This window comes from Lactuca saligna, chromosome 9 (genome assembly GCF_052625555.1).
Source record: "Lactuca saligna cultivar CGN05327 chromosome 9, ASM5262555v1, whole genome shotgun sequence".
Lineage (NCBI taxonomy): Eukaryota > Viridiplantae > Streptophyta > Magnoliopsida > Asterales > Asteraceae > Lactuca > Lactuca saligna.
In genome coordinates, this window is record NC_136425.1 from 176,394,050 (window position 1) to 176,418,459 (window position 24,410).

At 37.0% G+C, this 24,410-nt stretch overlaps 2 protein-coding genes and 2 non-coding genes across 5 annotated transcripts; 2 read left to right on the forward strand and 2 right to left on the reverse strand.

Moving 5' to 3' along the window:
* The first annotated feature begins 328 nt into the window (after nucleotides 1–328).
* On the forward strand, nucleotides 329–401 carry TRNAF-GAA (transfer RNA phenylalanine (anticodon GAA)). The gene has a single exon. It is a non-coding gene; the product is annotated as a tRNA-Phe (tRNA).
* A 1,487-nt stretch (nucleotides 402–1,888) lies between these two features.
* TRNAF-GAA (transfer RNA phenylalanine (anticodon GAA)) lies at nucleotides 1,889–1,961 on the forward strand. The gene has a single exon. It is a non-coding gene; the product is annotated as a tRNA-Phe (tRNA).
* An 868-nt stretch (nucleotides 1,962–2,829) lies between these two features.
* LOC145018715 (4-hydroxy-3-methylbut-2-enyl diphosphate reductase, chloroplastic-like) lies at nucleotides 2,830–5,537 on the reverse strand. Its single transcript, XM_078976570.1, has 9 exons — nucleotides 5,209–5,537; nucleotides 4,723–4,919; nucleotides 4,165–4,476; nucleotides 3,997–4,071; nucleotides 3,752–3,857; nucleotides 3,555–3,649; nucleotides 3,285–3,470; nucleotides 3,110–3,196; nucleotides 2,830–3,017 (listed from the first exon to the last, which is right to left on the reverse strand). Exons 1-9 carry the CDS (start codon nucleotides 5,468–5,470, stop codon nucleotides 2,952–2,954), a joined length of 1,386 nt encoding a protein of 461 aa, XP_078832696.1. The 5' UTR covers nucleotides 5,471–5,537; the 3' UTR covers nucleotides 2,830–2,951.
* A 2,311-nt stretch (nucleotides 5,538–7,848) lies between these two features.
* Nucleotides 7,849–12,271, reverse strand: LOC145014683 (putative E3 ubiquitin-protein ligase ARI2). Of its 2 annotated transcripts, XM_078973115.1 has the most exons (8): nucleotides 11,864–12,271; nucleotides 11,692–11,784; nucleotides 10,155–10,187; nucleotides 9,764–10,043; nucleotides 9,192–9,672; nucleotides 8,572–9,120; nucleotides 8,271–8,443; nucleotides 7,849–8,187 (listed from the first exon to the last, which is right to left on the reverse strand). In XM_078973115.1, the coding sequence occupies exons 1-8, from the start codon at nucleotides 11,996–11,998 to the stop codon at nucleotides 8,051–8,053; spliced, it is 1,881 nt and encodes a 626-aa protein (XP_078829241.1). In that variant the 5' UTR covers nucleotides 11,999–12,271; the 3' UTR covers nucleotides 7,849–8,050. The 2 variants fall into 2 exon arrangements, with proteins under 2 accessions (XP_078829241.1, XP_078829242.1); XM_078973116.1 differs by lacking the exon at nucleotides 11,692–11,784.
* Nucleotides 12,272–24,410: the final 12,139 nt, after the last annotated feature.

Genomic DNA, 24,410 nt, shown 5'->3' on the forward strand with positions numbered 1-24,410 from the left:
AGCATGCATGCATTTCGTAGATCATTGGGATAAAGATTAACTTATGGATAACGCTCAACTTAAGTAAATTTTATATATTGCTTGGACCTTGAGTAATTAATGTCGGTTTATTATTGAATAAATGATATAAAAATTAGCTAATTAAGGCCAAAAATGAGATTTTACATTGTTAGGAACTAAAATACTTGTAAAAATTTCCAATAAACAACACAAACTGAAAAATTTTCATTTATACTTATTTTCTCTCTTTTTGTTTAATATTTTGCTTGTTTATATCAGATCCGATTTCATTATATAAATTTCTTATTCATCTAATAATAACATGAAAGCGGGGATAGCTCAGTTGGGAGAGCGTCAGACTGAAGATCTGAAAGTCAGGTGTTCGATCCACCTTCACCGCATCTGCATTTTTTTATCATTACATGAAAATTAAAAATCAATTGTTTTATTTTTGCTTGAATCTATATTACAGCTCAGATTTCCTATTTCATATCTCCTTGCACTATATTGTTTGCTCGATCAAAGTCCTCCTAACATCTAAAAAATTTATGCCTGTTTGTTATCTAATTGTGGTTTAACTGGTTATGGTTGTTTATTTATTTTTTATCATGGGATCTTGGTTGTGGTTATCGAAGTCTGTATCTCTTAGAAAAATCAGTGGCGTAAGAGATATTGTGTGTACAAACTTGATTCACTTGCATTAATTTGTTAAAACTGAAACCCAAATGAAGAAAACTACTTCTACCACACAAATTAAGCATGATCCCAAGTTCAATTAGACATGGCCCCAATCTGAATTAGAAGCTACACAATCTCAAAACAATGATGATGCAGAAGCCCATAATACCAACCTTGAGCCACAAGAACGCCAGAAAACTCAATGGCAACCATATTCCAACAATTGTGGATCCCGAGCAGCATGTAGGTGATTCCATTGATCATGAAAAAGCTCAAGTTAGATAATAACGACGAAGTTGTGAGGTTAGATTATGAGGATCATGTAACAAAGCTTTTTATGTAGTTCTTTCTTCCTCTTTGCTAGCAATATAGTTAGACCAAAATGGGCAATTAAATGAAATGTAAATAGACCATAAATACGAAAAATAACTAGGGTTAATTAAGTCTTAAATAAAAACTAATTAAAAGCCCAATATATAAAAGGCTAAGCCAAACGCACCATACCATTTACAGGGCCTTTCTTATACTAACCAATCCCACAGTTCAAAAGATAATCTTTAACTACGTTTTATTTAATATAATAAAACATTAAACAATGAAAGCAACCATTTGACAAGGTTTGGAATGGCATCTAGGACCAATCTGCCTCGGCATAAATGGATTTGTTGTTACTTGGAATAAAAACACGAAGCATAAAAGTACAAAGCTACTAGCAATGAATGTTATGAGAAGAACTCTGAGTTCATTCTTTGAGGGAATGTTACTTTAGAATCAAAACAAACAGTTTATTGAACATTATATATGGCATCAATAATATAGGTGTAATGATCAAACATAGAACATAAACTAAAAACAACCACTCTTTTATTTTCCATCCAACCTAAAAATAGAATTCAGTAATCATTCATCTGATTCTGATTAACCGTCACTTTAATTGATATATAAGTAGATCAAGGTCGAAGCTATATGACCGCTCCATTAATGGATAAAAGATAGTCAGTCAAGAAAAATGATAAAAAGGAACCAAGGGCAAAAATGTCATTTTCAATAGTTAGGAGCTAAAATCCTTATAAAACTTTCGAATGACAACAGAAAATGCTAAACTCTCATTTATACTTTTTTTTTCTTTCTTATTTTTGTTTTAATATTTATTTATATCAGATTTGGTTTGCATAAGAAAATATTTGATTCATCTGTCATAAACATAAAAGCGGGGATAGCTCAGTTGGGAGAGCGTCAGACTGAAGATCTGAAGGTCAGGTGTTCGATCCACCTTCACCGCATCTGCATTTTTATTATGAAATTTAAACTTTTTTTATGCGGATTGCTTTGGGTTTAACTTTTAGCTTTTTTATTTATTCATTGCCTTGTGAATTGTGATGTTCTTACGTCTTGCAATATATTATTTGCTCGATCAATCCAGAAGTTCTCCAAACTTTAGGCTTGTTTGTTATCAAATTCCGGTTATCGTTTTCTATTTTTTATTTTTTTTTTATTTTTTTTTTTTTAAATGCGATCCAGTGCTATTTGTTGTAGTTTTTTTATTTCGGGCTTGATTGAATCATTTGTGTTAGACTTAAAATGGGTGTTTGGGATTGAGTTTCAAACCAACTTATTAGCCTTTTGTCATCGTGATATTATAATAGATAGATTTTGATGATTTCTTTGTTAGGGTTAAGAATCAAAAAACACACAATAAAGATGCGGTGAAAAAAGAAACAAGTATTTAATATAAGCATATCAACCAATTAAATAATGTACAAACTAGAAAGAGATTTTTATTAGACTTGTAGAAATACAGCCATCGTCTAGCCGATCCAAAACCAAAACCAACAGGGGGTCCATAAGGATAAAATAAAATAAAATACAAAATCTAAATTTTCAATTTTTTTTTTTTTTTTTTTTTTTTCAAAATAGGTGCTAAAAATAGTTAAGTGGTACCAACTACATACTCTTATAAAAAAAAAATGACTAAATTATATGGTGGGGCCCAATTTTAAGTGGGATCCATGCACCCCTCTATTTATTAAATATATCTTGATCTCGGATATATGTAAAAGACATGAACGCCCTCCACACGAACATAGCCCTAAGAACTAAGAAGGTTGTCCGATTATAATCAAGTCTCATATAACAAACACAGTCTTAAAGTGATCGAAGTGGTGAGATTTTATAACATGTGTAGATAAATACCAACCCATGGTTTTGTATTATAGACACACATACATCACATAAACATTCATATGTATACATAACATATGCCTAATCTATATCTATGCCAGTTGTAGTACTTCTTGGCGTTTGATCTCAAATACCCTAAGCAGCACATCCTCCACTACCTGCACATACAAATATACAATATAAATTTCAATTAGACCCTCACACTTTTACAAAAATGAAAAAGCAGCCCCTCAGTGTTTTAGTTTATTACCTTGTCAGGGGTAGATGCACCAGATGTGACACCAATTGTGACATGACCTTTTGGTAGCCAGTTCTCTTTTTCAACCAATTCACCATGCTGTTGCAAATTGCAATCAGATAAGTTGTTAAGACATATACACACTTGCATAAATAAAGTAATACTAATAAAGTGATGTTATGGTTACCATTAACTTGTAAGCTATGTGGTTCCCGGGACCCACTCTTTGTTCACTATCAATCCAATAAGATGGAATGCCACGTTCCTCTGCAATCTCTTGTAGGTGTGAGGTGTTGCTTGAGTTCCACCCACCAACCACTAACATAAGATCTAACTTCTCATCCACCAATTTATACATAGCATCTTGTCTCTCCTACATTTACAATTAAATTTGTCATGGAATCATTCATTCCATTGATATGGAATAATAATAATAAGAGAGACACAAGGATCTTACCTGAGTTGCATCACAGATAGTGTTGAAGCTTATGAAGTGGCTGTTGATATTTTCTACTCCAAACTTCTGCATCATTGTCCTCTCTACTAATCTTCCTGAAAATAAAAGGAAAAAGAAACCAAGTATTTTAATGATATATAACTTATATATAAAAAGTAACATGAGGAATTATTTGAAACAACAAAAAAAAAACTGACCTATCTCCTCTGTTTCTCCTTTCAACATTGTGGTTTGGTTTGCCACACCAGCTTTCACAAGATCTTTATCTGGATCAAAACCTTTGGAAACTGCAAATTTAAATTTCTGCAAGCATACAAAGTGCAACACAACACATTGTACTTTTAATCTTTTTATTATTAAGACATTGTACTTTTAGACATTGCTATAATTGGGTAGATTTTTTAAAGTTCAATGAAGTTAGATGCAATGATAAACAAATCACCTCCAGAAAAGCTTCTTTGGTTGAGCTAGATCCATTAAGTTCACCACCAAGAATGTAATCACACACATATGTTGCCTGGATCAAGTAATAAACTATTATTTAATATAATTAATATCAATGTGGAAAAGTGTTTTGCACTTGAGAAGAAGAATACCACATTAAGCATACCTCATCCATGTTCTTCACAATGATATACTTTCCTGCAAAAGAGGCTGTTGCCACTGTCTCTTCATGGGTATACTTACCATGAATGATTGAAGTATAATCCCCCTTCTTGTGCTTTTCTACAGTATTCCACACCTTAGACACCCAAGGGCATGTTGTGTCAACTATTTGTACTTGTTTGTTACTCAAAGTCAACATTTCGTCTACTGCAGCTCCAAAAGCAGGCAGAATTACAACATCACCCTTATCAACCACATCAAATTGTTTTTCTCCTTCCTCAATTGGGATATCTTTAACTTCCATCTCTTCTAGCCTCTACCATTACAAAAGTTCAAAACTTTAATCATCATCTGTTGAAAAAATGTAAAGTTTTACAAGATACATGCATATGAGGGAAGTAGGAATAATAGAGAATACTTTCACTTAGGAATCAACAGAAATCTATTAAAATGACAGCGCTATGATCAACTGAAAACAGAACTAATAAAAGACCCCTTAAAAATGTTTATTATTGGAGGAAAATCACCAGAAAACTGTAAGCCAAAGAAACTAAGCTAGTACCTTATTAACAGTCGGGTTGTGAATAATTTCGTTAGTGATCCAAATCTTCTCATCAGGGAATTGTTTCCTGGCTTCATAAGCAATCTGGACAGCACGCTCAACACCCCAGCAAAAGCCATAAGCTTCTGCAAGCTTTACAGTAACATTTCCCCATGTATATTCATAGTTATTCTCCTTCAAAGTCTTTATTATGTCACCTATAAAATTCAATTTAAACAAAATACATATCAATCATTAGAATTTTAGGCTATAAGACAGCTTACACCGTGTTGAAACGATTATTTAACATAAGCATCGGTGTTGGAAACTCCGTTAGACCAGAAAATGATCTCAATCAGTTTTCCAGTCGTAGACAAATTAGCCCATGAGATAAGTAAATTTGAACAACATCAGAAGCCGCATCAAATTTATAAATTCTCAATGCTCAATATCTCAAATTCAGGAAAAAGAACTAGTTGAAACAAGCTAAACGGATAAGATTATTACTGGTATACTCTTGACTCATGAGCTCAAGCGTCTCCTTCTTGTGTCCGAATCCTTTCCGGTTGTAGTTCTCGCTTCTGGTCAAATTATGCCGGAAAACCTTGGCGTCGAAATCGGAACCAACGGAAATCGATGGAGATGAGGAAGAAGAAGGTTCTCCAGCAGAGCACCGGACGGAGAGAGTCTTCCGGCATCGGAAAACTCTGATGACAGGAAGAGAGAGATCGGTGCAAGTGGACAGAGGAGTTAGTTGAAGAGACGCCATTGGAGAAGTGGAAGGAATTGTGTGTGTGTGAAAATAGTGTGTGTATTTGAAGGTGAGAAACTGATCCTACGAGGCTATAACCCGTGATCCATATTCTCTATAATTTTCGTGTATCTCAATTTTTTTTAATTATTTAATTTTTATTTTTTGGCGTGTTTTGTATAAGGATTTATGGTTGAAATGTGGCTTTAGATACCTTCTGGTTGCATTTATGCCACCTAAGTATATGTTTATATAGAAAAAAAAATAGCTTTTAAATATTTGAAAATGACATGATACATATGATAATAAAAAATATTCAAACTAAGCATATTTAGTAATGTAGTTTTTGTAGTTATATTAACACCCTGTTTCAAGTTTCAGTCTGTTAGAAAATTATTTATAAAATATGTTACTATATGTGAATTCAATGTTATTTAAAACTTTGATTAATAACTAAAGATTGTTATTAAATAGTTGTAATTAGTAATTAGATATTTGATATTTCATATCCGACGAAAAATGCTAGATTTATTATTATTATTATTATTATTATTATTATTATTATTATTATTATTATTGCATACAATATGTTATTATTGTGTGAAGTCAATACTATTTAAGGCTTTGATTAAATCATTATTAAATAGTTGGTGTTAATAATTGGAAGACAATTGAATATATTTTTATATTTTTTTTTCCTATTTATTCTTTTATTCATATAAGGTTATGACATATGGATATCATTAGTTCTCTCTCTTTAATCTCTTTTCTTGATTTGACTCTTGTTTTGATCTAATAATTAGGAAAAAAATATATATAGGAGAATATTTGATTTTTCAAAAAGAAAATCTTCAAAACTGCATAAAAATTTGCAAACTATGATCAATTTTATTATTCTCTAACCGATAAAAGTATAACAATGCATAAATGTATATAACGTTAGACAGAGACAAATGAAAAACAATAGCACAATATTTTGTGGTCAACACGATCATAATGATCGGCTAAGTCCATAGACGAACACTAAAAAGAGGTTTTATTGATTGACTATTGAATTACAATTCTATTATCTTATTTTAAGCTAGGTTACACAATTCAAGAGATCTATTATATGAGAAAATGATCTAAAATCTATTAATATGGTTAAACCTAGAAACTCTGATGAAAAATTGGCTCATGATCCAAAAAAAACTAAGATTGGACCAAAAAGGACCGGATCATTCCCAGTCTCAAAATACTGCAACGTTTCGAGACCAACCCGAGGTTGATTCGTAATCAGAGGAAAATTTACATAGAAAATAGTCTCCTTTATGTATATTTTCCTCTTAAATGGTGATTACGGATCAATCTCAAGTCGGTTTCGAAACGTTGAAGTCTTTTGAGACTAGGAATGGTCCGATCCTTTTTCGGTCCGGTCTTTGTTTTTTTTGGATCATTGGCCAATTTTTCATCAGAGTTTCTAGGTTTAACCATATTAATAGATTTTAGATCATTTTCTCATATAATAGATCATTTGAATTGTATAACCTAGCTTAAAATAAGATAATAGAACTCTAATTCACTAGTCAATCAATAAAACCTCTCTTTGGTGTTCGTCCATGGACTTAGCTGATCACTGTGATCGTGTTAACCACAAAATATTGTGCTATTGTTTTTCATTTGAGTGGTAGAAGGGATAAAGGTTGTGGGGGAATTTTCACCGTATATGAGAAAGAAATACCACATGCTTTACATATTTTTAATTAAATAAATAGGTAAATTGGTGGTTTAACAATGTTGATTCATAGCTCTTTATTTTGCAATGACAACCTCCATATGCGTAAATAAGTGAGCATTCAACATAAAGAAAAAGGCATACACAAAGCGACCAAGGCACGTTCCTTTGGATCTCGCTAGACATCTCATTCAAGATCAAGGCAGAGATATATGGGTTGGGAGTTGAACCCTGATATAACCCGATTTCAACAAGAAAAGTGTATGTCTCTAATTGGAGTCTAAAAACATGTCGTAGACTGATGATACATCACAAGTAGCCATAACATACCTCATGGGTACTTCCAAGGTCCTCCAAATCGCCTCTCGTGGAACATTTTTATAAGCCTCTTTAGGTCAATAAACACCATATCGAGATCCCTTATTTCTTTCTTTATCTTTATCCATCAAACGTCTAAGTATGTTGATCACTTTAGTGGTCCACCTCCCATGCATGAAACCAAATGGGTTACATGTAAGATTCATGATACCATGCAACCTAGCCCCCAATGTACATTTTTATTATTTTTGTGATTTCGTTTATAAAATTAACCCAAAGTTCACACGGACACACACGATTTTATTAATAAACCCCTTGGAAACTGGTTTAACATAGAGCAACAAGTCCAGTATACATAACAACGTGAATGAAAAGATCTGACATAGATAATAACCCAAAAAGTTGATAGGTTTTTCTCCTTTATATTATATAAAAACTAGTTATATGAAAAGATTGGAGAAATAATAAGATGAATTCACAAAACAGAGTCGCCCCTAGAGTCAGAGCTATACACTTGTTATATAATCTAGATTAACGAGCAACTCTCCTCTTCCGTTTTCACCACCTCAAACATCAGCAGGTAAATTCAGGTCAAACATACCATGACCATGAATGTCTTTTCTAGCCCTCTTTTGAGCAGAAAAACCACTTTCCTCTGAGCTGCCCGACCCCGAAGGCCGGTCAGATTCCTCAGATGTCCCACCTGCAAATACAAAAAAAAAAGACGTAAATACCCTCCTCCTCCTCTTCCAAGAATGCATGCATTTTTACTTTGTGTTGGTTTACCATTGGTTGTGGTGGGGTCATGGAGCTTTTGACGCTTGTCATTGTTGCATGAGTTTGCATGGAAAGCGATGGAAAGTTCCGTAGCCTTTTCGATTCCTTTCGAGTAGTATGGAGCGATGTTATGGATCCCGAATTGTAGGGAGCCCAATAAATCCGTCTCTATACATTCATACCTATAAAAAAAAAAATATATATATATATATATATATATATATATATATATATATATATATATATATATATGTATATCAAATATCAATACAAAACTTGTTGTTTCTTTCTTATAGTTATATAGACTTACATTTTCTTGCATAAGGTGTCGGTGATGACGGAGAGATTAATAACTTGCATCCGTATCTCCATGATCCGATCCTCGGGGTACTGATCAAACGGTTCCTCAATAAACTTTGACAGCTTCTCAACATTGGTTTCAAGTTGCTGTTGTTGATCCTCAAACAGATGCTGTTTAATCTCCATGTCCTCTTTCGTCATTTCATCTTTGAAAAGCTCTTCACCAAACATGTAAAAAGCAAAAGGGTACGAATAGGAAAGCGCTCGCCTTGATCTGAACAACCGATAAAGTCCGTTTGTAACCCAACTGAAGTCCCGTAGGCGTGAATCCTTCTCCTCCAAGATTCTTACTTTTTCCTTTATGGTTTCTTTGAGCCTTGATTCTTGTTTGAATGAATCCGTGTGCGCTTTGTAGCGGTTGTGGTAATGCATGTACCGGTAGAGGTCTCGTTTTGCACGTTCTGATTTCTTTTCGCGGTCTTCTTTGTATCGACCGCAGCTGTGACCCGTGATGTTTGACCACGTGTGATCGCGCCCCGTTGCACCACCACATAGCCAACTAGTTGCCAAATGTAACAAAATTTTATCAACAAAAATTTATCAAATGTAACATATTGTACATTGTCTTACCAAAAGGCTTGTCCACAGATGCAGCTAACTAAATTGCAGCCACCGTTTTTCTCAACTGGTTTGTGACACTTTGGACACGGTTTTGTATGAACTGTAATCCAATTAACTGTTTCTGATTCGTCTTTACATTTTTTAGTCCAGAGTGCCCACATTGCACATGAGCAAGGGGAATGGGCTTCACATAAGCAACTGAAACAGAATTGATTCCCACATGAACATTCCACTTCACAAAACTCATCTTCTTCAACACGGATTGCATTCCCACAATGAGGAGTGCTTGGACACCATTTCACCATCTTATTGTCCTCGATATATGACTCGAGAAGAAACCGATCGAATTTTTCTACCAAATCCGGATGCCTTTTGCCAACTAGATTCCGGATTATGGATTCGTCACATATTGCATAGCATTTGTGGGCCATGCATCGGATACGTTTACTCTGTCCCTCGTTTATTTTTACAATGAAATGCTCTGTCCAACCTAGAAAAAAAAAGTGACTTAGGTCAGCTGCAAATAATATGTAATACCAAAAACTATCAAAAATCCAAATGGTTACTTAAAGATATCTTACAATTGTTACAAAAGCAGTGGCCACAATCCATTTTTGTCTGCTCACTAGATGGCAAGTCCTCCATGCATATATCACACATTGTTGTACAAGTAGACACTGAAGGATCAAGGTCATGAGAGTGAAGCATAGGTAAGCCAGCCTCTTTAAATAAACGATCTTTTCCCTTCTCTACAAGCACTGCAAATATCTTCTCAACATCCCAACGATAATGTATAAGTAGTGTACGTGCATGGTGCTCCCTTAAAGAAAGTAACTCCATAACTCTGCGCAAATCTTCCCTCTAAACAAATAACATAAGTAACATATCATCATTCATTAGTCGTCACTATAGGTTGTAGGATAGGCAGTTGGGTTATAAGTATTAAGTAGAACTAGGCTTCTAAAGTTATACCTGTGCAGCCAAAAGAGACTCTTTTGTGATGACCTGAAAACGATGCAACAAATGATTCAAAAGCTAAATAGTAATAATGATGTTATCTAACAACCAGAAACAATCAACCGATTATAAATTTCCATGAAGAACACATAAAGGAGTAGCAGAGCCACCAGATTATTTTTCTTTAATCTTTCAGATAACAGTGTCATATGGGCTATATGTCAATCTAACAACAGGCCCATAATGTGTTGAGATACAGACCTTGAAATTATGTTAGTTTAATAAACATGATTGAAAAGGGTGAATGACGTGATGCATTAGAAGAAATCAAAACAATGTGTTTATGGAAAACAACTACTATAGAACTAGGATTTCTAAGCTTCAGTGCTTCACATATAGAATTACTATGAACTGTTTATGCCCAAGACAACATAAAGAATGATACATGGAGGCAAAAGGAGAAGGGAAGAAAGCAGCAGCTAAAGCTAAGGTCATGGCGTACGAGCATATACATAGGAGATTGGACACAAATGAATGGGAGAATGAAATCTTCAAGCTTATCTATTGAAGATAACATTGGATGAATTCTAGTGAAAGATGAATATATTAAGAATTTAGGAGGAAATGGGGTAGCTATTTCCAATCTTTATTCAAGAAAGTTAGGTCAATCGGGATAGAGACCAACATGGAGTTACTCATCGCATAAAGCAATTGGTTAAAGCAGAGGGAGGCCACAGGTACTTTTTCCAACAAAAAGGTCCCACTGAAACTAAAAAGAAAATTCTACAAGGTAGCAGTTAGCCCATGCATACTATATGAATCTGAATGTTGGCCAATGAGAAGGAGTATGAGAAAAAGATGGAAGATGGAAGTTGTGAAATGAGAATGTTACAGTGGACATCCGGTAGAATGTTGTAGGATAGAATTTCAATGTGTACAAGTGGCGTCAATCAACGATAAATTTTGGGAAGGAGGATTGTGATTGTGGTGGTGTGTGGAGGCTTAGAATCAGGGTAGAATAGTATCCTAGGTTCTTGTTCAGCTTACTTACATAAATATACCTTTCGTCCATTATTTACTTCCTACTTCTTTATCTGCTTTCCTTTTTCCCTCTTCCCTACTTGTAGCAGTTTTGAGCTCTTTTGCTCGTATTGGCTTTAGTTTCATGCATATGTTTAGTGCTTGCACTTTCTTACTCTCCGCTTGTTTCTACCTTCGCAAGTTTGCATTTTTCTTATGCAGGAGGTCATCTGTGAAAACAGATACTCTACATGAGGTGGAAGCATGGCTGCCTACATCTACATCGCCCTTACCCCATTGTTGGGATCTTGAGATATATTGATGTTGGTGTTGACAACATAAGAAACTAAGATTTGGATTTTGAAGAATATTTACGATGAACAAACAAATACAGTTTCAGGGCGCAGGGTTCTAAGTTAACAGTAACCATGAAGCCAAAATTGTGACCAACAGAAGGAAATTGAGTACTTTGATCAAGATAACACGTCTTCCCTAATTTGTGACCAAAACATTGAAACAGAGAGAGATATACAATAGCACCAAAAGGACAAACACAACTTCCATCACAATTCAACAGCACCGCAGCCACACTGATTAAATAGCCTCGTTGCAGCTTAATTGAAACCTAGACACAATAGAAACCTAATGTATCTTCGCGACAAAACTACATACACAAAAAATAAAAAATTTAAAACATTAAATACCTTGGATGATGAACCTTTAGGAGGAGCCCACTGAGAATCAGAGTCTTCGTTCTCGAGCGCATCGTCGAGGGAGTCACGATCGGAGCAATAGTAATCTTCTTCTCCGCCGCTGCTCATGCAATCCTCCACTTCCATCGCACTTCAACAAACGGCGGGTGTAAGCGTACAAAATTCGATTGATAAACCCTTGTAATCAAAAATCGATGGGTAGATTTGAGGGTTTCGATGATTTGGATAGGTGTTGATGGAACGATCAAGTTGAAAAGAGGTGAAAACGCCGGCGAATAATGGGAAGAAAAAGGGGGTTTACTTGCGATGAGGGGGCAAAGCTTAAGCGGTACGATTATTATGGTATGTCAAAGTGTGAGGTGCAATTTGGAGCCATTGTATCTGACACCACAAAGATAACCCAATACCAACTCCAAATTAATAAGCATGTGTAAAGAGATTTCAACCCAAGGTTAGAATCGAGATTTCAACCCAATATTCAAAATCAAAGCATGATATACAAGAAAACCTTTGGTCGAATTTACTTTGTAATATGAAAATAACTCCATCCTGCTAACCCTAGCTCATGCATTTTCAAACTGATAATTATTTCATTCCGATATGATACAATATATTTATAGTGTGTAAACTCTAACTCGTTAACCTCATAATAACTCAAACAAAAATAACTCGTTAACCTCGTAATAACCCAATACCAACTCCAAATTAATAAGCATGTGTAAAGAGATTTCAACCCAAGGTTAGAATCGAGATTTCAAATATATATTCAAAATCAAAGCACGATATACAAGAAAACCTTTGGTCGAATTTACTTTGTAATATGAAAATAACTCTATCCTGCTAACCCTAGCTCATGCATTTTCAAACTGATAATTATTTCACTCCGATATGACACAGTATATTTATAGTGTGTAAACTCTAACTCGTTAACCTCATAATAACTCAAACAAAAATAACGGGTTGATACGATGCTACACGATGATTATACGGTCGAGTTACGTTTAAGATTTATTAACATTTTTAATATTTCAACTCGACACGATATGTTTTTCAGATCTAAATGTATATTCTCTGCAAACTGAAATAAATAGTGATACTTTACTGGATGAGTTGTATAGAAAAGGTTGATGATTTGGTTTCGATAGTTTAAGGTATCCAATAAAATATCAAATTTGGACTTCCGAATTCACAAACTTGTTTTTTTCCGAGTGGTCAAAGATCATATTTTGCAAAAGTTTTGAATAACTTGCAAAATTAGCAAAATCTTACTATATTAACAATTACCAAATATGTCATCAATATAGAAAATGATTTGTCAAAACTCACAGCTTCAAGATTTGTTTTTATCCTACCATAAAAATGTTTAACCCATTACAAAATTAAAGTCTCAAAATAATCATTTGAGCACTATTAAGATGTAACTCATTACTTGAATGGAATTTTTATGTTGATAAACAATAATTATGTCATATTTACATGATGTTTGGATGGAAAAGACCATGAAATTTTTATGTTGATAAACAATAATTATGTCGTATTTACATGATGTTTGGATGGAAAAGACCATGGAATATGAGAGATGGTTTCAACTATTATTTATATTTCACATCAATGGACATCTTAAACTTCTTGAATAATACATAAATCAAGTGATCATTTGTAAAGTTTTTCAAAATATGGTAAGTGATCATTTGTATTCAAAAGATGTTTGAGTTATGTCTTAATCTATCGTAAAATTAATTAGAGTTAATAGAACACAAAAATCTAAATAAGATCTTGTTTCAACTCTATTATCCGGAATAAGTAGAAGTGACGTAGCAAAGAGAGAGTAAGTTGTGTGTAAGAGTGCAAAAGTTACAACACACTTATGTACCTATCTTATTTATCGGATACTCACGGATACAAAAAATAATAGGACTTCGACACTGAATAGCAAACCTCTAAATGTGCCTAGTAAATATATATACATAACGAAGTCTTGTGGACCTTCGTCGTTTACAAACATTTGTTACCAAGACCAATACCTAGGGTTCGACATATCACAAAACAATTATACTCTACATTCTCCCACTTTGTGATCAATGTCGAATCTTCTGAGGGTAGTGTCTTTATCGTTTGCAGCAAAACTCTTTGTATTTTCATATACCGCATAATAATCTTCCTTATCTCCCCACGGTCTTCATTAAAGTTCTTCATATAATTGCCGATGCAAAGAAGGATACTGACTGGAATATCTTTCTACATTATCGGTATGAAATAATAATTTCTTCTTCCTTCCCTTCTTGCCTTTTCCCTGAAACAACTCCTAGTGGTTTATGAATAATTTATCCATCTTCGTAATCATCAATGTTTATTTTCCCTTTCAACAAAGCCTTAGGAACTTTTGACTTTCTATTGAAGGCAATGGAAAGATCAATATTTGTTAAAGCTAAGTGAGTAAAATAACCATACAGAAAGCTCTTTATGTGCCCATATCCGATAATGTATGAAGCTTTATCCTGTATTTGGGATTTGCTCAAATCACCCAAGAACTCCGTAACCGTAATAAGATCATTAAGATTTATCAATGGGAAATCAGAAATGGTGAAATCAAATAATACGTTGTTTTCCCGGACAACACCGCATCGATAATTTTGCAAAACTCCTTCGAACAAAGCATCACGAGTCATCAATACAAACTTAACGATCTTCACCAAGGACCACACATCGTCTTTATTCTTGTCAAGAGCAACATGAAATTGAATCTTCAGCTTCTTAAACTCAACCTTATCCTTATAACTCTCAGCAAGCTTGAACTGAGGAAAATGAACATCAAATGATTAACTAGAAAATCCAATTGATTGAATTCAGAATCTTCAATGGCGTAACTTTTCTCTGATCTTACAAAAAAATCATCATCTTCGCCAAAAGTTGTGCTTTCAATCGTTTCATAACACCAGACTTTGTTGGGATCACCCTTGTTAAGACACGGTGGATCATTCGCTCTTAACCTCATTATATTGTCCAGGTGCCTCAATCTTTCCATATTAAGCTCTTGAAACTTCTTCTTTTCTTCTGTTATTGGTTCGACATGAACACCTTTTCCTTTATCTTTAGGATCAGAGGTTGTAACAGGTTTGGTTGTTGAAGAACTTGAACCCACTTTGCTAATGTTAAATCCTTTCTTTGATTGCAGTTTGGACAAATCAACTTCAACATTTGGAGTAGACATTGTTGTCGAAGTTGTCATTGTAGCTTTCATTGGTAAAGAAATTAGAATTTGGGTAGAAATCGGCTTCCCAACTATCGTCCCCACTATCTTTCGATAACCCAACCCCCTTTTCTCCCCCTTGTGACACGTTTGTAGAAGGATGTGGAGCATTGGTTAGTAATCGAAGAACCAACTCAAGAATTGGAGAAAGCCAGTCTTGAAACATGATTCCACTGAAGAAACCATTAACTGAGATATCGAAGTTGTTGATAGGAATTCAAACTTTGATAATTTTTCATGAAACCCAGTAGGCGACTTCTCAATGCTTGTAAACACTTTGTCATCAGCTTCCCTCTTAATCTTCAAAACACAAGTATAATTTTTATTGAAGGAACTCACATCTTCAGTTAAAGTTCGAGTAGCATTCATAAGAACATCAACTTTGTCCTTAATGCTCTCATAGAACTTTTCGAGTTTCGTTACTTCTTTAGAAAACCAACCACTAAACTCCTTGAGCTTTGATTTAATTGACACTTTGGAAGAGTTCACAAGATTCTCAAAAATTTCATGTCGCTCACAAGAAACATCCTGTAATGCCTTGACCTCGTACTTGTAAGAACTTGATTGAGTAATAATCCATTCTTCAAAACTCGAAACAACTTTGTTGATTAAATTTATTGTCCTAGACTCTTGAGACTTCAATAAAAAATCGACTTCTTCACCACTCACTGTGGATTTCCCAGCATATCCTCGTCTGCTACATACATCGGAACCAGAAAGGCCCTCTCACGGAACATGTCGGTGATATATGTCACCGTCTCGGTAGTCTGGCAAATGTCCTGAAACTCCTTCGCTAGCTATTAAACCTCTATCATGGGTGCAAACTCAGCCTTGAATCTCGTAACAAATTCATACCAAGACATTGTCTTAACTGCCTCGCCTCCCAAAGCATAGTCTACATCCTCCTACCAATCATGAGCTATGTCCTTTAGAAGACATGATACAAATCTGATCATCGACCCCTTGGGGAAGAAGTTGATCCGGAAGGCATTCCCGATGTATGCTAACCACCGTCTGCTATCAATGGGTTCCTTTATTCCAAATAACTCAGGAGCCCCATAAGCACGAAACTCTCAGAAAGTCAGAGAGTGTTCCCCCACTATAGCCACTATCTCGGTGCGAAATGCGCCCAAACACTCATCCAAAATCTCCATGATGCCCTCCTTGATCGAACCAAAGATCACATGAGTCTGCTCTAAAATGTTGCGGGTAATCTCAGACGAAATGAACTCCTGCATCTAATCATCCAAGGGTTAGACTCCAGAGCCTGAACCCGATCCCTTACTAGGACCTGAACCACCGTGAGTGACCACTATACTGAAAATAAACCATGCAAACCATAAGAAAATACTTAAAGAATCTCACACAATGCGAGTCCCTTATTATCCTTGTGACTCCCTTGACTCGAGTACGGATCATATGCTTCTAGTAGTATGGGACTAATACTACCTTCCACACCTATCCGTACTTTCCTCAAGAATCGTCTTGATTCCCTAAGAGACACCCTAAATTCCAATATTCCACAATCCAACTAAACCACGCATCTGATAATGCTAACATACTTCCTAGCTCCTCCTAGGATTCCCTTCCCACCATTCTCCGCCTCACACTATAACGGTTAGACTCAAACGAGAGATAACTAGCTTACGAATATAGTTCCATGCAACATACACCAGGGCTCACACTACAACGGTTAGACTCAAATGAGAGTTGCACAATAGAGTTAAACCTAACCTTCTAAAATTATCCAATTTCTACAACTTGTAACCTAGCATATTTGCTTGATAGTTAGCTAGCAATAGCAGTGGTTCCTAAAAACACAAAGCAAGCAGTATTCGAGCATCGAGTTCTAATCAGAACATTGCTTAACAGTCCATCCTAACATGTTATCAGTAATTCATACTATCATGTATTTCTAGAGGCTCGTACAATACGCATACAATGGCATCTCTCCTATCACACAATTTTGAGCAGATCCTTAGCCCTAATATAGCATGCAATTCATATATTCACATATTGAATCAATAAACATGTATAGGTATATTGAGAATACTTATATGAGCTCAGTTTATTGCATGCATCACACCCATTCTTTCTAGTAGTAATCCATTTAGAAAATCATTTGTTTTATGAAAAGCTTATCAAAACCTCAATTTGAGTTCAGACACACCCGAGAGTGTGTATGAATCCCTCAAACGAAGACTCTAATACCAACTCGTAACATGCCAAAAATCATAAGTAAAAATTTCATTTTTAAGTTAACCAAAATCCATCAAATATTCATAGCAAACCATCAAAGTATGACAATGTGAAAAGAGTTATCCAAGTACAATCCTAAAATCATAAAAATGCTAAACACAGGTGGATGCGCTGCGATCAGACCAGGCCCTTCCCCTTCGAACCAGAAGTACCTGAAACATAAACTTAAACCATAAGCACAAAGCTTAATTGATTCCCCAAATACCATATACCATACATCATACACACATATCATACTAAAGCTTATACGAGTCTATTTCACCTATAAGTTCCTTCCGACTCTCTGAGTCCCTTCCTTATCCTTCAGTATCTTTCAACCGGTACTAGTCTATTTCACCCCATACAACTACGCATACAGTTATACTAGTAAGATTCATGAAGACAGCAAGCACATACATGCATATCAGTAAGTGTCACAAGGACCACTACTATCTTACAACATAATCCAGTGGGCCGACATTAGTGCATTCGACACACAAGCTGTAACATCCATAAAATTCACACCAAATTTAAACTTTTTCAATCTTAAATTAAAAATCACATAGCATTGTTTACAAAATGTTTTCAAATCATTTTCCATCAGAGTGTCCCAAAAATCATAACATAAGGATGAGGAGCGATACGGTCACACCTTCGCTTTCCCACGATCTTCTGAAGTACCTGAAACAGTAAACTGAAAATTATAAGCCCGAGGGCTTAGTGAGCTACCCCCAAAATACCAACACCACACTGACAATAACATAACAGTAATAATCAATCAATCAACATGCATACTGGGCCATCGGCCTGACTGGACCGCCCTACCGGGCCTACAGTCTGTCTGGATCTATCCCAAGCCTTCGGCATGACTAGTCCGCCACATGGGCCTACAGTCTCCCCGGACCGCTCATAGGGTATGTTGGCCTTCATCACAAAGCAGGACCGCCTCAACCCAACCAACAAGCAAATAACCATGTGCGCATAGCTATCATACTGGCATATACAAACATCAAACATATCTATCTCACTAATCACAATCATAGAATTCTCCTGTAACTAGAGTACCGACCTAGCAGGTCACTAACACACCAATCTCTATGGATCATAAAAGCATAACTTACTGTCTACCTCGATTTTGAACTAACAAATCATAACCCCATGCAACATACCATAACAATAACAACTAAAGGGTCGGCCTTGGTGCCGTAGACCCTATCAATATAGTGAGGATAACTCACCTTGCAGATGTCGACTCGGAAGGTAAACTCCAACTCTCGGATCGCTCGACGCAGGCCCCACCACCTATAACCATAGTTCAATATACGCATAAGTCTTAAACCTTATAAGGTACTCCATAACGCAATAGTCAACCCTTGATCAAGGTCAAAGTCTTCAGTTAAGGTCAACAGTCCATGTTGACCTCAACTCACCGAGTACACCCAACTACTCACCGAGTCCCTTGAAGCACAATCCAACTCGCCGAGTCATCGAGGTGACTCGTCGAGTTCCTTCTAATCCCGATCAGACCCTAAGGCTACCCGTCGAGTTCCCTCCCTGCGACTCAACGGATATACTCGTGAACATATTCTTGGTTAAAACTCATCCGACTCGCCGAGTTGTTCTTCAACTCGTCGAGTCTCATGACAATCTTCATCGGACTCGCCGAGTTGTTCAACCAACTCGTCGAGTTCAATGGACATCTTTATGTGACTCGTCGAGTCCATTCAGTCCTCTTTCCATACAGATCCATTTTGAGCCATGCAGCGGCTCCAAATCACATATCCAAGCTTCTAGGGCATGCTTATCACGTAAAGTTGCAAACTTTATGTGCATGCATGGCTTAAAAGGCTCAAAATGGCAAATATAAGCTATTGATGGGTCTTTATGCACAAAGGGGACCTCAATCACGACTAAAGCTGCAACTTTATGCTTCTAGAACCCAAAGAGAGTCCAGATCTGAAGTTACAACTTCAGATCTAGCCCATAGCTCATCATACCAACTTGATATTCCATGAAAACCCTAAAACTTACCCAATAAAGGATATCTATAAGGAGAATGACGGTTTGGGTACCTTTTGAAGTTAATATCTGAGATGAGTGTTGATTCCCACACTCCAATTGCTTCAATCTCCTTCTCCTCCAAGTCTTCTCCCTCCAAGAACTCTCTTTCAAGCTTCAAACACACACCCACGGCACACACACACGAATAAGGCTCTCAAGGGTTCTTTGGAACTGTAAGGAGGTCCAAGGGAGGCTAAGGTCCCTTTAAATAGGGGTGCAAACCCCGGGAATTAGGGTTTCACTTGCCAGCTCCTACTCACCGAGTCCCATTATGGACTCACCGAGTAGGTCAGTTAACCTGCGATCCTTCTCACTGCTACTCGACGAGTATGTAAACCAACTCGTCGAGTAGGGCCTAATCCAAAAACTCATATTAACCATACTTGAGAATTGGGGCGTTACAACTCTCCCCCACTTGAACTAGACTTTGCCCTCGAAGTCCGCTAGAATAAACAATGTCGGGTAATGCTTGCGCATCTCCGCCTTCGGCTCCTATGTCCACTCGGATCCCTTCCGATGTTCCCATTGTACCTTTACTAAAGGTATTTCCTTGTTCCACAGAATCTTCTTCTTCCTTTCCAAAATCGCCACATGCCTTTTTTACATAGTTCAGGCGCTCATCGACTTGAATGTCATCCAACGATACCACTGCCTCCTAGTCCATAATGCATTTTCGCAATTGCGAAACATGAAATGTGTTGTGGATCCAACTAAGTTCCTCCGGAAGCTCTAGCCTATAAGCCACCCTGCCAACCCTGGCGATAATCCTGAACGGCCCGATGTAACGGGGACCCAATTTTCCCCTCTTCCTGAAGCGGATCACACCCTTCCATGGTGAGACCTTCAGAAGAACCATATCACCCATCTAAAATTCTAGCTCAAATCGGCATCGATCGGCATAACTTTTCTACCGGCTTTGAGCGATCTGCAGTCGCTGTCTAATCTGTTGTATCATTTCGGTATTTTGCAGAACTACCTCTGTGCGACCCATCACTAGGTGCCCAACCTCGCCCCAACAAACTGAGGTCCTACACTTCCGCCCATACAACAACTCGAAAGGCGGGGAACCAATACTGGAATGATAGTTGTTGCTGTAGGCGAACTCTACAAGAGGTAGGTGGGAATCCCAACTCCCACCGAAATTAATAACGCACGCCCTCAACATATCCTCGAGGGTCTGAATGGTCCGCTCACTCTGCCCATCAGTGTGCGGATGGAACGTTGTACTAAAATGCACTCGTGTACCCAGTTCCTCATGGAACTTCTGCCAAAAACGGGAAGTAAACCTAACATCTCGATCGGAAACGACAGAAACTGGAACCCCATGGCGAGAGACAATCTCTCTGACGTACAGGTCGAAGAACTTCTCTGCCGACGAACTCTCCCGTATGGCTAGGAAATGGGCACTCTTGGTCAATCGATCCACGATGACCCATATAGCATCGAACCCCCTTGCCTTCTTTGGCAACTTTGTGATGAAATCCATTGCGATCCTTTCCCATTTCCACATGGGAATATCCAGAGGCTGTAACTTACCATGCGGCCTCTGATGCTCGACCTTGACCATCCTACAGGTCAAGCACCTCTCAACAAACCAAGCGATATCTTGCTTCATACCAGGCCACCAATAACTCGAACTCAAATCACGGTACACCTTGGTGGCTCCCGGGTGAATCGAAAAACGAGACTTATGAGCCTCCTCCATCACTGTCTGTCGGACCCCTCCGGACATCGGAACCCAATCCCGACCGTAACAGGTCAACAATCCGTGGCTATCCTGAACAAACCGGGTGCTTTCGACCTTAATCCTCTCCAACTTCCATTTCTCTGGCCTCATGCCCTCAATCTGGGCATCTCTGATCAAACCCACCAGTGGGGAATCCACTGCTATCCTCATATAACTGGTTGGGGTCGAGGACCCAGCTGACTTGAGGCTTAGAGCATCCGCAACCACATTTGCTTTACCAGAGTGGTAAAGGATCTCATAATCATAGTCCTTGACCACATCAAGCCACCTGCGCTGCCTCATGTTCAGGTTCGGCTGATCCATGATGTGTCTCAAACTGTTGTGATCCATGTATATAGTACAACGGACCCCGTACAGATAGTGCCTCCAAATCTTGAGAGCAAAAATCACCGCTCCCAACTCAAGATCGTGAGTAGGGTATCTCGTTTCATGCAGCTTTAGCTGCCGCGACGCGTAGGATACCACTCATCCCTTCTGCATGAGGACTGCCCCCAAGTCTATGATGGATGCATCACAAAATACCACAAAATCCTCCACTCCCTCGGGGAGTGTCAACACCGGCGTCTCGCATAAACACTGCCGGAGGGTCTCAAACGCCCTCTGCTGCTAAGGGCCCCACATGAAATTCACCCCTTCTGTTGGGTTAGTGTCTAAGGCTGTAACTATATTTGGTAAGTACTGGACCCGATTATGCATGGTCCTTTTGGGTTGCCTTCACCATAGCAACTTGACAGGATGATTTATATAGAGAGAAGAGATATTATTATTATTATTGATGTATTATAAGAATAATATGTTAAAGGAATAATAATATTAATTTGATTCATATAAGTCATAAATTAATTAGGAATTAATTTGGTGACTTAAAGAGATTAATTAAAGAAAGGGGTATAAACTGTCAAATGTGTAATAATTGTATTTTGAAATAAGAATCCTTATGGATATGGGTTGGACGATTTTAGGGATGTGGATCACCTAGAAATCATCCAAGGCTTATCTTGGGAGGATATTGGATTGCTTTGAGGCTAAGTTATCCAGTTAGGGTTTTAGGTTGAAACCCTAGGAGCTCACAATATAAATAGACCCTTTGGGGTGGTGAAATCGTGACCTTTGTTATGGGAGTAACCCTAGGGCCGATTTCTCTCTTCCTCGCCTCTCTCAAATCATCTTCTTGCTAGTTGGTGTTTGTAAGCCATTAGAGGAGTGACAATTGTGACTCTAAGCTCCAAGAAGAAGAAGGATCAAACAAGCAAATCAAGGTATTCTTCTAGATCTGTTTTCATATGCTATGAATTGATTATTTACACTAGATCTATGTATGAAAGTCTTGGATACATGCATGTTCAATTAGAGAAACCTAGATCCAAGCAATGAGGGTTTGCATGTGCACATATGAAAGTTCTTATGGCTCAAACCCATCAGTGGTATCAGAGTTTTGATTGATTTCTATTGAATTGATGCTTTGGTTAATTGCTTATTGCTTGGAAAATTCGATTTTTACTCATTTGCCTGCTGAACTCGGCGAGTTCCACGGTGGACTCGGCGAGTAGCCTCAACTCGGCGAGTCTAAAGCTTGACTCGGTGAGTTCCACCGTCTGGGAAATTCAGGATTTTTTTGTTGTTTTTGTCTTGGATTGATAACTAAATCGTTTTACAGAGAATAAATCCGAATTTTAACCTAATTTAATGATTATCCTTGACATAATAATAGATAATTTCATATCTTGTGAATATCAACTATTTATATGATAAATATGGACTATTTAAGATTATTTGGTAATTATCTAATAACTAAAATTGGATTAGGTCAAATATAGATAATTATGAAATTAATTGTTTAATTTGAATTATTTGTTATTTGATCCCCATTGTTTTGAAAAGTTCAATATTTATCCCAATAGCTTTTGAAATTTGAATTTGGTAATTAATAGTTTAATTTAGAAGAATTTAAATTTCAACCCCTAGAATTTTACAAGTTTAAAATTCAACCCTATACTATTATATTATTAAGAGCTTAACAAATATATAAGTAAAATTAAAATGCTAGTCTTACCGTTAGTAGGCCTCATTCACGAAGCCGATCTATAAAGTAGGTATAAGGTTGTTGCCTATAAAATGGCGCTTAATGGGTGTACACTCACACCCACCGCTTGCTTGACTGGTGGAGGGTCGTTAGCCCAACGGGTAGGATAGGGCAACTCTCTCTCCTCATTAATAAGTATAATGAATCTATAAAGTAACTAAACTATTTTATAAAATTCCCAATCTTAGCTACTTTAGGAAAAGTGAATTGATGCAATCCCATGAAATTGCACTTTGCACCCTTGCTAAGAAGTTAGTGGAGCGTGTGTGGTTTACCGGCACACTAATTGGTTCTAAGAAAAGGTGACAAAGGGTGATTCATTGTTTATCATAGTTCTATGGAGCGTGTATGGTTTACCGGCACATCGAATAGGTGATTGTAACAATGAAGGCACCATGTAGATTTGCATGGTTATTCACACCCGCTTTGTGATCCTCGGTATCCCAGTCACAAACTAGAGGGGCATATCGAGATTTAAACATGCCATTGAAAAGTTCAATGAATCTCAAAATCTAGGAATTCTCAATAAAACTTAAGGTTATGTTTTCAAGGTGAAGAATTAGTGAATCGTCATTCACTTACCTCCAAATTATTTGCGTGTTGGATTACGGCATCCCTTTTCTAGTATGTAAATAATGTTGTTTGATCCTAGCTCTAATTTTTCATTTTGGGTGTTTAATTAGGGATCCAATTCTAATCAAACTTTGTCCTTTCTAATTGTAGATGTCGAATGCAAACAACACTGCTGCTAACTCATTCATGTTAATGAGTCTTTGCCAAAAGGTGACCTTCGATGGTACGAACTTTAGCGAATGGATAAGATACATTCGCACCATCGCATGCTACGAGGACAAAGAGTATGTCCTCGACGAAAAGCTCGAGAAGGTCAACCCGTAAATCGCTACTCCCAAAGAGATGGCTGTCTTTGGGACACACGAACGTGATGCAACGAAGGTACATTGCATCATGATAGCCACTATGAACCAAGAATTCCAAAAGTCCTATGAGGTCATGTATCCTTAGGAAATGCATCAAGACTTGATGGAGAGGTACCACCAAAGCGCGAGGCAAGAGCGCTACGAGATCATCACTAACATGGTCACCGCCAAGATGGGAAGTGAAGAATCGTTAACCGTGCACTTGCAAAAGATGCAAAGAT

Excerpts from the sequence above, each read along its gene's own strand:
- LOC145018715 (XM_078976570.1), bottom strand. The coding sequence starts at position 5,470 with ATGGCGTCTCTTCAACTAACTCCTCTGTCCACTTGCACCGATCTCTCT. Across the intron at positions 4,920-5,208 it reads CATGAGTCAAGAGTATACCA|GTGACATAATAAAGACTTTG; the intron begins GTAATAATCTTA and ends TGAATTTTATAG. Across the intron at positions 4,477-4,722 it reads ACAACCCGACTGTTAATAAG|AGGCTAGAAGAGATGGAAGT; the intron begins GTACTAGCTTAG and ends TTGTAATGGTAG.
- LOC145014683 (XM_078973115.1), bottom strand. The coding sequence starts at position 11,998 with ATGGAAGTGGAGGATTGCATGAGCAGCGGCGGAGAAGAAGATTACTAT. Across the intron at positions 10,044-10,154 it reads AGTCTCTTTTGGCTGCACAG|AGGGAAGATTTGCGCAGAGT; the intron begins GTATAACTTTAG and ends TTATTTGTTTAG. Across the intron at positions 9,121-9,191 it reads ATCTGTGGACAAGCCTTTTG|TTGGCTATGTGGTGGTGCAA; the intron begins GTAAGACAATGT and ends TTTGGCAACTAG.